Source organism: Microtus ochrogaster, chromosome 1, assembly GCF_000317375.1.
Source record: "Microtus ochrogaster isolate Prairie Vole_2 chromosome 1, MicOch1.0, whole genome shotgun sequence".
In the NCBI taxonomy this organism is placed as follows: Eukaryota; Metazoa; Chordata; class Mammalia; order Rodentia; family Cricetidae; genus Microtus; species Microtus ochrogaster.
In genome coordinates this window covers 124,568,366-124,580,590 of record NC_022009.1, presented here as the reverse complement: position 1 = coordinate 124,580,590, position 12,225 = coordinate 124,568,366, and the positions used below count along the sequence as shown (strand labels likewise).

At 43.8% G+C, this 12,225-nt stretch overlaps 1 protein-coding gene across 1 annotated transcript; it reads right to left on the bottom strand.

Moving 5' to 3' along the window:
* Positions 1–9,016: 9,016 nt before the first annotated feature.
* Positions 9,017–10,555, bottom strand: Tigd4 (tigger transposable element derived 4). Its single transcript, XM_005344162.1, has one exon. It carries the CDS (start codon positions 10,553–10,555, stop codon positions 9,017–9,019), a length of 1,539 nt encoding a protein of 512 aa, XP_005344219.1.
* Between the last annotated feature and the right edge of the window lie 1,670 nt (positions 10,556–12,225).

Sequence of the window (12,225 nt, the reverse complement as noted above, 5' to 3'; positions counted from 1 at the left end):
CAGAGATCTTTGGCTTCAGGGATGCTCCCCTCAGAGAAAGTAGAGCTCAAGGCCCATCTGGCTTCCTGCCTCCCACCCCATCCAGAGTGGCTCTACTTTGTTCCAAGCGGCTCTCTAGCTGGAAGAGTCAGGGTGCGGGGGAGCAGCCCCTCCAGTGACTAGTGCGCTTATATTCCACAATACTCTCTAGGAATGATAGTGATGTGATGTGGGAAGTCCTTCTGTATATGGGTTGCTTTTATTGGTTGGTGAATAAAACCGTTTCGGCCAATGGCTTAGCAGAGTAAAGCCAAGTAGGAAATTTGAACAGAGATATATAGAGAGAGTAGGCAGCGTCAAGGAGATGCCATGTAGCTGCCGAAGGAGAAAGATTCCAGAACATTATTGTTAAGCCACAGCCTTGTGGCAATATATAGATAAATAGAAATGGGTTAACTTAAGGTGTAAACGCTAGTTAGGAATATGCCTGAGCCATTGGCCAATCGGTGTTGTAATTAATATAGTTTCTGTGTGATTATTTGGGTCTGGGCAGCTGGGAAATGAAAGTGTAGTCTCTGTTTACAGTGAAGCTGCTGGGAAAGGCTAATGACAGGACAAGTGAGGTAGATCAGCAGGAAAAGTACCTTGCATTATGCCCAGTGACCTATGTCTTAGTTAGATTCCTATGGCTGTGAAAACACCAAGACCAAAGCAGGTTGGGGAGGAAAGGGTTTAATTGACTTATATTGAAGGAAACCAGGAAAGGAGCTCAGGCAGGAACCTGGAGGCAGGAACGGAAGCAGAGACCATGGAGGAATGCAGCTTACAGGTTTGCCTTCTGAGGCTTGCTCAACCCAGGACTACCAGCCCAAGGTTGGTATCACTCAGACTAGCCTGGCCCCTGATTTATCAGTCATGAAGAAAATGCCAAACAGACTTGTCTAAAGGTCAATCAGATGGAGGCATTCTTTCAAATGAGGTTCCCTCTTCCCAGCTATGTCTAGGTTTGTATCAAGTTGACAAAAAAACCAACTAGCATACTTGAGATTGGTCCTTGGAACCCATCTGGTGGTGGCAGAGAACCTACTCCTGAAAGTTGTCTTAGAGTTTCTATTGCTGTGAAGAGACACCATGACCACAGCAACTCCTATAAGGAAAACGTTTAATGGGAACTGGTTTACTAACATCATGGTGAGACCGAATTACCAGAAAGCAAAGTTGAGTGAGGGGATCTGCCCTCCTCACGCTCTTTCCCGCAGAGGTTGCCGCTTTGAAGGAAGCTTGCTGCTGCTCAAACAAGGAGCAAGATGTGACATGAGCCATCTTGCCTTCCAGCGACTCCTTAAAATGCCTGATATAAATTTCCAGCTCTACAAAACAATTCTCTTGACCTCAGTGCTCTTTTGGACTCCGTTATTTCCAACTTAATCCTTTCATCCCGCCCCACCCTGGATATATTTAAAAGGCCTGAGCTCAAGCCTGGCTTTCCTTTCTCGTCTGTCTGTGTATCTTAGTGACGGTCACATGCTCACTTGGAACGGCTGTCCTCCCCCACCTCCCTTTATCGGTACTTCATGAAATCAAGGGTAGAGTTTAAGCAATTTACCTACAGTACACACAAGCCCAAGGTGAAGCCAGGAACTTCCTTCCTATGATCTACTCTTGGACATTTTAAAGAAAACATGTGCTCCACTTGTTCTGTGTGACACAGAAAATATAAAACGGAACCCTGCAGAAATTCTTCTGAAGCGCCCTGACCATCCCTGCCCACAGGGGCCTTTGCCTGGCTTTAGTACCCTGCACCCCACTTGGCCCCACCCGACCCTTTTCGGGGAAGCTTTCCCACTGTGGGAGCTCACAGTAAAGTCTGCTTACTTCATGCAAATGGACTCCACCTACCACATGGGCTCCAAACCACTCACAAAGTGCAGTTTTTATCATATGGAGGGTTTACCCTACATTCCCAGTTAGACAGTAAAACAAGATGGACACATGTCTGACTTCTCTTTAAACTGCCCGACAGGGCACACCAGCAGAGATGGCCCTCCGAAAAGGTCTGTGTGTGAGTGGCAACCGTCTCTATCCTGGAGTGGCTACTAATACTGACTGTTGTTCTTTTGGAAAACTACAACTCCCAGACTCCCCCTGGACTATGGTTGCCTGTGCGCACACCTGCGCGCAGGTGTGAGATATTCTTCCCAGATTGCCTTGGGCTCCCCGTTAAAAGGCAGGGGCCACACGAGGCCTCCCCTCCTCGTCCTGCCTCTTCCTTGTGTGTCCCACACCCTTCGTCCTTTTGTGTTTCCCTCCCCCATTAAAGCGAACCCACGTGGGAGCCGCCGTGTCGTGTCTGTGTTTGTTCCGCCGTGTCTGTCCCGTGCCCCGTGTTCAAGAACACCCCCTACACCCCCCGTTTATTATTTTTTAAGAAGAACACTGACGATGGGGTTGATCGTGTTCTTTCTCGAGTATAGAAGGCATGCTATTCCTTGAGGGGAAGTGACCCCATACCTGGGACCTGTTAGTTGTATTGTTTTATCTCCGAGGCTTCTCTGAATGACAGCACCAGGGAGTGATGCGTGAGCAAAGTCCTTATTATGGAGACTCAGTCTGCTGCTAAATCCCAGACTCTCTGTTCAGCTTCCAGGGAGCACCAAGCCTCAGACAGTTCTTTTAATTGCATTTGGCAAAAGGAGTCCTCATAAAAATATACTAGCAAGCTATTCAAAATAACATTATCAAAATAGCAGGCAAAGGAGAAAGGAAAAAGGAATGCCCTGAAGAAGGCTTAGCTCAAACACCAGTGTGGAAAAGGAAGTCAATTCTGTTTTCTCCAAGCTTCTGTTAGCAACACTGGGGCCTTTAAAAATGGAGAGGTGGGAGGCAGAACAGTGGCTCAGGCCTGGCAGCTACGTTTATGTATTCACACGTTTGAACGTTCTGAGTAACTTTTACAAGTTTGTGAGCGGCCAGAATATGAGTATTTTTCTCTTCCCTTTATTATTTTTCTTTCTATTTATGTATCTATTTGTTGTGCTGGGGATGGAACTCGGTGCTCTGTGGACACTAGGCAAGCATTCTTACCTCTGCCCTGATGTGGTAATGTCTTAATGGTGACTCCCTGGGCCTGGGCTGGAACTCTGTTCTGTCATGTTTGCCTAACACCCACGGGGTCTGTATTCAATCCGCAGCACTGAGAGAGAGAAAATAATTGAGTCTTCTCTGATTTTACCTTTCTATACATCTTTCTTTTGGGGAAAACCTGAAGCTTTCCCTGTATTCTCCACAAGGTAAGACAGGACTTCCTGCCTGCTCGTCTTGAGTTTAGCAGGTGAAATTAGAACACCCCTATTCCAAGTGTGTCTCCAGGTCTCCAGTTTTGAAGGTTTTTTTCTTCTTATTTCATAGCAGAACAAAGCAAAAAAAAATCCCTATGCCTTTTAATGGTCTCAAAGTTAACCCTCTCAAAAAATTAAAGGCATTTCTAAAATAAATGCAGACAACATCTAAAAGCTAACCTTACCTAATGACTCCAGGACCTGTGGAACTTGTCAAGGTTTCCAGAATTGCTCTTGAGAGCTTGGGACATCTGCAGTCCTCACAGGAGTGGGGCTGCTAAGTCTGGAGAAGCGTTAGCTCTTTGGTTTGCTTCATTAAGGACGCACCGTCTCCCTCAGGTCCTACAAAGCCCACCAGAAGCATTTAACTGGTTCTTGTGCCGAGAGACAGTCCTCTGGACAGTTAATTAGGAGTGGTACCTTTTCCAGGCTCGGAGAGTTTTGCACACTGCTCAGCGGAGTGTCTGCTACACTCCTTGCAGAAAGAAGAAATGCTGCGTAAGCTTAGGAAGGTTCCCACAGAAAATAATAATTAAAATATTGATCTGATAACTAGGGACAGCACGTGGAATAAAGTTGTTGAAGAAGTTAGGCATCTTGTTAGTTAAATGAGATAAGGGTGGAGCAGGGTTACAGACCAATAGTCATTTCTAAGAAGATGACACTTCAGCCATGATCAGTAAATAATACGGTCGCTAGGATACTATTAATGTATCTGTTTATCACTGCCAAGGGAAGTCCTCCTGGGGATGCTGTGAGGGACCAGCGTTAATCCAAGACCAAGACCAGGCATGCACAGCTGCTCACCACAGGGGTGCTGGGCCAGGGCAGCAGCCACCCAGTTCCCTGCAGTCTCTGGGCCTTCACACAGCCTCCCTTTCCGTGACCGTCACTGCATGTGCACATACGTGTCTTCGCTCATGTATGAATGTTTGCGATAAACCCTCTGCTGCTCCCTCAGGGTGAAAGGCCTAGCAAGAACTTATGCTCTGTCCGCTCTCCTGGAGAATGCGGAGAGGCTTATCCGTTTCACTTGCAATGCCTTCCTCCCACTACTTCCTCCTACAAGGGGAAGGAATAGTTCTGTGTGTCAGGAGGTGTTGCTAAATTTCCTTTCCTGAGGGAAACAACGTCTGTCACTCTTTCTAAGGTCCCAGTGACTGTCAAAATTCACTCTTGAGGACCAATGAGTCTATCGGGCTTAGTCACAAGCATAGGCAAAGGGTTGTTTGCAGGAGTGTGGGGACCCTCAACCCCAATAAAAGGCCACAGCTGCAGAGCTGCCTAGACCGAGCTTCTCCTGGCCTTCCCTGGCCACATGTGGTGAAGGCAGTTTCGCACAGTATGTGGTAGGAGCAGCTGGATACTCAGGTGAGGGTCAGGTCCTTAACTGAGTGAAAAGCATGAAGAAGCCCAGCTAGAACGATCCTTTCAATCCTTTCACAACGGACCTCCTCAAGGTGGCAGTGGTGTGGCTTTCCTCAGAGACTCCTGCGTCTCTAACATTTTGCCTCTGTCCTGAGGCCCACGATTCTGCTTATGGTCAAAACTTTCAAAAACACAGATGGAAAACTTTTCTTCCTTCCTCTTCCCCCCATATGCAAAAATTGTCTTTTTACTGAACTCTAACCCAGCCAATCACTCCCGGGGCAGGCCTCTTCTACCGCAAGCCACTCTTCCTCTGCAGGCTTCCTTTCCTTCCTCAGCTGATGGCAGGCTTCCTCCCTCCAAACTTGACCTGCAGTGATCTCTCCCTTGCCCACTAAACTCCAATTTTTCCTGTGGGTCCAAGTCTTAGGTTTTGGCATCAGACACCCTGCTGACTCACTCCTTCCTAATCTCAAGACCAGGTTAAAGGCCCGCATTGTGGTTTTGTAGACACAGACGCCACGCTCAGTGTGTCCCCTGTCATTATGGAATGCTGCCTGCTTCCTTCACTAACTTACCAATGTCAAGACAGAGGGATTTTGTTTTTTTTTTTTTTCTGTTTTCATCATTCAGTGCCTAGCAACATGAACAGGATAAACCCTTTATAATTATCGGGCACCCCCCTCTTAATTACAATCGTTAGTCACCAGGTTTGAACTTACATTATTTGTGAGATTCCTTACCCCCACAACTGAGAGGAGGGGAAATCAATCTGTTCTTCTAAAGGGTCAATGTGATTTCTCCAACAGAATAATTGGATCTGGAAAACAGTGGTCAAATCTGGAGTAATAATAAAATAATAATAACAACAAAAACAACAACATAATAACCCAATTGGATTGAAAGCTAAAATGCACAGCTCAAGTTCAAACAGACGTTTTAAAAGGTTCCTCACCTGTATGGCGGGTCTGACTTGCATGATGTGCACACGGTTCAGGAATGAAGAATCAGGCTTTAAAAAACTCGTTTTACCTGCTCACAAGGCCTCTTCTTCCATTAGGAGTCAAGCTTAACCTTTGTACTTATGCAATCGTCTTTTGGCTCAGGCCATACTTTCTTCTGACAGCCATTCGGATTCTGTAGGATTTACACTTCTCCCAGTATTACCTCTAGGGGCTTATCCACATGGTAGACTCATGGATGCATGGTTTAGGGTAAACAACACCCCGTAAAGCACTCTGGGGCCTGGAAGGCAGACTTCCAGATCCTCTTTGGGGAAGGGTTTCTCGTTTGCTCCCATGGCAGCTCACAAATGGTTCCCTCACAGGGCTGAGTCATCTCTTTTGCAATGAGGAACATAGGTGTCAGTCAACAGCCTCCCTCAGTGACAGCACCTTCACTGAGGAGTTTCAGGGCTTACCAAGAGGAAGTCAGGGAGTAGATGCCCTCCCCTCCCCTTTTCTTCAGTTTAGGAGGACTGTCTGGACCTCCTCGTTTGGTTCTTACATCTCACAAACACAAGATCACACCAGGAGCCTGCCATGCACTCAGTATTCTCTGGGGAGATCAGAGGATTTTACAACTGTCCCAGCTTTCAAAAAGCTTCTGAGAGTTGACAACTAAGAACAAAATAAGTAAGCATGGGATAAAGAGGGGATGTGGGATTTCCCTTTGTGTGCTGTGAACGTTTTATTACCATAGGTTAATAAAGAAGGTGCTTTGGGTGCAGGGCAGAATAAAGCCAGGCAGGAAATCCAAACAGAGATATAGAGAGAAAGTAGGCAGAGGGAAGGAGACGCCATGTAGCTGCCAAAGGAGACAGATGCCAGATCCTGACCAGTAAGCCATAGCCTCGTGCCAATACATAGATGAAGAAAAGTGGGTTAATTCAAGATCTAAGAGCTAACTAGAAAGACGCCTAAGCTATTGGCTGAACAGTGTTGTAATTAATATAGTTTCTGTTGATTATTCAGGTCTGAGCAGTCTCTGCCTACAAAGTGGGGAATCCAATCCTTTGGTTCTTTCCAATACATCGTAGAAGCATTGTCTAGCCAAGGAGGTGACCGTCTGAACGTCAATCAGGTGACAGCATGAAGATGACCATGCCGTTATCTAGCATTACCTAGCACGTTCTTCACCAACCCATCACTATGCCACGCTCCCCACTTTACTTGGAAGGGACTCCAGGCTCTTCTTTTATCCACTGGTCACAGCCTCCTGTTGACTTACCTGCTCTGTGTGGCGTTTTCTTCAAGGAGCCCTCTGTGCAGCAGAGGCCTGAGTCCAGTTCTCCTCTGCCTGTGAAACTGAAAGCCGATGTCCACTTCCCAACTCTGCCTCGTCTCAGGGAGCTGGAGCCCTACTGGTTCAGTGGAAGGGTCCCCCTCTCCACCCCACCCCCCTTTCTGTTTCTTTTTTCTTTTCTTGTTTTTATTGTGCTATACATTTTTCTCTACTCCCCTCCCTCCCCCCCCATCACCTTCTATCCTCTCCCCTGACCCCCATGCTCCCATGTAGATTAGATCCGTTCTCTTTGTCATCTAGGTCCTCTTGGGTTGTGGGTCGCAGGCTGGTTTTTCTTTGCTTATGTCTAAAAGCCACTTATGAGTGAGTACATATGATATTTGTCTTTCTGGGTCTGCATTCCTCTTAACCTGAGAAGTGTTTGCCTGGACCACTTTACTTTGATTTCCCTTCTCTTCTTGCTTCCCCCTTCCAGCTAATCTGCCTCCTACACAGCGAAAAGGTTTGCAATAAGGACTCAGGCTCCATAGGGGCAGGCAGGAAACATGAAACCCATAGTTGCTGATTACACACCCTTCTGTTTTAACCTGACCTAAACACTTCTGCTAAGTAGTTCAGAAACAGTACACAGTGAAGAACAATAAAACAGGTTACAATAAAACAAATAGAACAGTACACATGTCCTAAATGTATCATGAGATTTATTCTTGGTTGCTAAGAAATAAAAAACAATGTTGAAACAGCAAGAGTTTATAAAGCAAGAACAATTACGATAAAACATTTATTTTTAGACCAGACTAACTATAAGTAATTTTCTCTTGAGAGACAAATGGGATGTCAAGAACTCTTTTAGGTCCATGATTGAGCCAAATTAAAGTTACATATCAAATCACAAAATGCTTTTTAATTTAAATAGTCCATGTTTAATAATAAAAGAAACCTCTAAAATATTAATACATTTTAAGACTCAACTATTACTAAATCTCAGAGCAGAGTAAATCAGCAATAGAAAAGAAAATGCTTTGTTAAATTATGTTCTTCTAACCGTGTAATTTCTAATTGTATAATTGGCAAATTAATAGTTTACAAAAAATCATTATGCTTTGTATTTTTATGAAATACTTTACAAGGGGAGCTAAATTAGGTTTAATAAGTTAAATAAATATGCTACTTAAAACTGAACTGTAGAAAAACTGACATAGTGTTAAAATCTCACACAGAAGCTATTTTTAGATGGTGGTTAGATAATTTACTGCAGTATTTTAATGTAATATTTAGATAAAGCTTTCTCTAACAACTTTAATAAAAAAATTTAGAGAAGAAAAAATTGAAGGAAGACAATTAATATCACAGTGTGCTGAAAATGAAATTCAGCAAAATTAGATTAAAAGCTGAGCTGTTGTAATTTTTAAAAAAAAAGGCAGCATAATTTTCTTTTTGGTAACTCTATGTGCATCTTCAATTGGCTTGAGAGTTGACCACATTCAAATATAAACATGAGTTCCATCAGTGTTTCCCTCATATGTCTTCCCATTGAACAAGCACACACTATTATACCAGAAGAACCTGCATCTCCTGGTCCCAGATGACAGGAAGCCTTGCAGAACACTGGCTTTTCATCTGACTTAATTTGACAAGTAACTTGAAAGCAGCAGAGATACATGGTGCATCGTCTTGGTGCACAGGCAGGTTACAATAAAACAAGTAATTTTTGTTTCTTAGGCTACATAGATAAAGTAAAATATTCTAGAACATGATCTGAACTTAAAAACAAAGAAAATGGAAGCCAGCAATTTCATGCATGTGAGTCGGTCTGCTGAAGAGTTCTTTCACACAGACCTATGTCCCTGTGAAGTACAAAGCCTCTGAGAGCAGTTTACTCTCCCCAAACCTGCTCAGCGGAACTTTGCCGTTTTACTTAGTCATTATTTGCCAGGGAGCCTTGCTATTCAGATCAAAGGCTGTCACAATTAGAAAGGATTATTAGGTTCTCTCTTTCCTTATTTAATTGATACTTTCCTTTTACATTCCTTATGTAATAAGATACAGCAGGCAAAGTTCCTACTCCGCAGATGTATAATACACGACTATTTAGGTGACAAAGCATTAATAAAGTTTTCAAGGTCTGCTAAAGAATCGTGAAGTTCATCGTTCACATCGTGACTTCTAAGGAACTTTTTAAGGGTTCCTATAGCTTCAATTGCGTCGTTCTTGGATGGTAAGGGCGGGTCTGCTTCTAGAGCTCCGCTGTCCTCCTCCTCTTCATCAGAAGCATAAAAACCAGTTTCATCTTGTTTACTTTCTTTGGTACACTCCTCATCATCATTTGGGGTGGCTTCGCAGGTCTCCAGATCCTCGTCCAGGGCAGCATACTCCTCTATGGACAAACCTTCAGGAAGCTCCACCCCTGCCCCCAGAGCAGGGGCAGCCAGGTCAAGAGCCGCAGCTTCACTCTCTTCACTGTTGGTTTCCAGCGCTGGAGACCTGAATCCTGCCTCTTCATAGCTTTTCACAATGGTCTCTGGGGTTACAGTTCTCCAGCACAGATGCAATGTATCAACCGCGTCTAGTAGAGAAAATGTAAATTCTTTGCTACTTTCAACAGAACTTAAAAATTTCTTGATAAGACAGTGCCGATATTTGATTTTCAGGCTTTTAATAACACCTTGTTTCATAGCGACAAGCCCGGAAGACAGGCACGATGGGAAGATTGCTAACTCAATGGACTTTAGGTTTTTCACCTCTGGATGTGCAGGGCAAGAATCAACAAAAATCACCACTCTTCGTTGCTGGGCTTGAAATTTCTCGTCAAGCTGATGCATCCACTGTTCGAATATGGCTGCAGTCATCCATGCCATTCTGTTCGCTTCATAATACACAGGCAGGGACTTTATGCCTTTGAAACAACGCGGAGTTCGGTTTTTCCCAATAACGAGCAAAGGAAGCTTCTCTGAGCCGTCCATGTTTGTTCCGACTGCCAGCGTTATCCTGTCTTTGCACAGCTTTCCCACTGAGCAAGTCTCTCCTTTATATGCAAATGTGTTTGTCGGTAACATTCGATAAAGCAGTCCGGTCTCTTTTACACTGAAAACATTCTTAGGATGATAATCATTTAAGTAATAAGGCAGCACGTTTTGGTACCAGACAGTGGCAGGGTCTGTAGATATACCGGTGGCTTCTACGGGCTGTGCTCGGAATACTAAGCCGTACCTGGACTTGAAACGATCCAACCAACCATTGCTGCACTTAAAGTCATTGTGTCCCAGCTTCTGAGCAAAATCGTTAGCTTTTAGACGTAACATTGGCCCATTAACGGGAACATTGAGACACTGGGCAATCCGATACCATCTCATCAGTGCTTCTTCCAGATCCGTATAAAAGGCCGTTCTCAGTCTTTTTCTCTTCGGATCAAATCTCAGAGACTCAAAGGCTTCCAGAACTTTGTCTTTGTTTTTCATAATGGAAGACAAAGAATTTTTCTTTATTCCATATTCAGCTGCAATCTCGGCCTTTTTCTTGCCACTCTCCACTGCATTTATGATGTCAATCTTTTCCTCGATGGACAGACTCTTCTTTTTCTTCCCAGTTACTGGCTGAGTCACCGCATCTACAGGAGCCTCGGCCATCTCAGCCCCCTCTCTGAGCTCCTGGTACAAGTTGCTGTGACCAGTTTTGGCTTTCAGTACGATGTGGACCAGGGCTTTCTATCGATCATTTCTTGTATTAAAGCTGGTAAGTATCAATAGTCTAACTCTTTAGGAAACTGACAACTAGACGTATCTTTCAAAGTCTGAAGCAAAGTCTGTAAGCGATTAAAAGAGGCGCCTCCTTCCTAGGGTCTTGTGCGGCTCAATTTATAGTTCCTCAGAGTTCCAGAAGTCAAGCTAAAATAGGAATCTCATTATGTCAAACCTGCCCAGTCCTGCTAATGTATTTTTGGAGCTGCAATCCTTTAAGACGATCCATTTTATCCATGCATGCTTCATCCTTTTACTACTTCTCCATAGAGAACAAAGGGTCTCAGAGAGAAGAAACAAACTTTCCAAAGTGTCTGTACAAAACATCACCTGTTAAGTTCATGTTTCTTCAAAGTTACAGGAGGGAAAGTGACATACTTCTACTTCTTTCTTGAAAATGACAGGGGAAAGGTAGCATTTTAGCAATCTGCCAACGGGACATCAAGAGAATACAACGACACCCTGAACGAGAGTAAATCAGACGGGAAGAAGTTTCTGAAAAGGCAGCAACCAAAGCTTTTAGGTGAACGCCAACCTCCTCAACAATCCTCCATTAAAGCTCTCCAGCTCTGCTTTGTGGGTTTGGAGTCTCCCTGTGCTTTTTCGGCTTTGAAAATGTGCGCTTGCCAAAATTAAAGAACTAAAAACGATCCTGGATAGCTCCTGGGTGGCTATTTTCTACATGAGGTCACAGACTATAACCTCTGGCTCTTCTAAAAGCGAAACCAGACGGTAGTCATGAGCTCAATTTTTAATAGCACATGGGAGACAGACTTCTGCTTGATTGAAATACTCAAATCAAGTGATTGATAATTCCATTAAAAATTCTAAACCCCATTCTCACTCAAAGCTAAAAATATCCAGTAATTTTATATCAATTTAGTACAGTACCTGACTATACATGGGTCAGTATTACTTGAGAATATGCATCATAATAAATACGTTATTAAGAGAATATAATGTAGAAAATCATCTCGACTAAAATAGGAAGTAGGGTGACCATGGTTCTTACCCTCTCAGGCCCTCTACTGTCTGTGTGTGGAAAAGTGACTTGCCATAGTACAAAGACATGGGCTTAGGTACAAGGTGAGGAATGACTGCCATTTAGTACTTAGTGGTTCTGAGTCACCTAACGTAAAAACTTCAGTAAAAGGGGAGCAACTGCAGAACTGACTTGGTAGAGTTGCTGCACACTCAGTAAAACCCAGCAAGAGCACAAGAGGCATTAGCATAACTTTTAACACACACACACACACACACACACACACACACACACACACAATATCAGGTTTCTGTAGAATAGAACATTATGGATGCTGTGAACACCCGTAGCATCTTTGCATGACTGCTAGGGAATGCCCAGCTTTTCTAAGTGAACAGGATTTGACCAAGCGACTTAGTTCCCTTAATCCCTAGCACATTGTTCATTTATGTGGGGAATACTTGCATTTTTTTCTTAAAAATCTGTAGACTATCTTTCATGTAAATATTTTGCTCTTATTAGTTTGATATTAGCATTTAGAAAACATCTCCCTCCCATCTTATTTTGTCAAAAAATA

Coding starts and splice junctions, on each gene's coding strand:
- Tigd4 (XM_005344162.1), bottom strand. CDS start 10,555: ATGGCCGAGGCTCCTGTAGATGCGGTGACTCAGCCAGTAACTGGGAAG.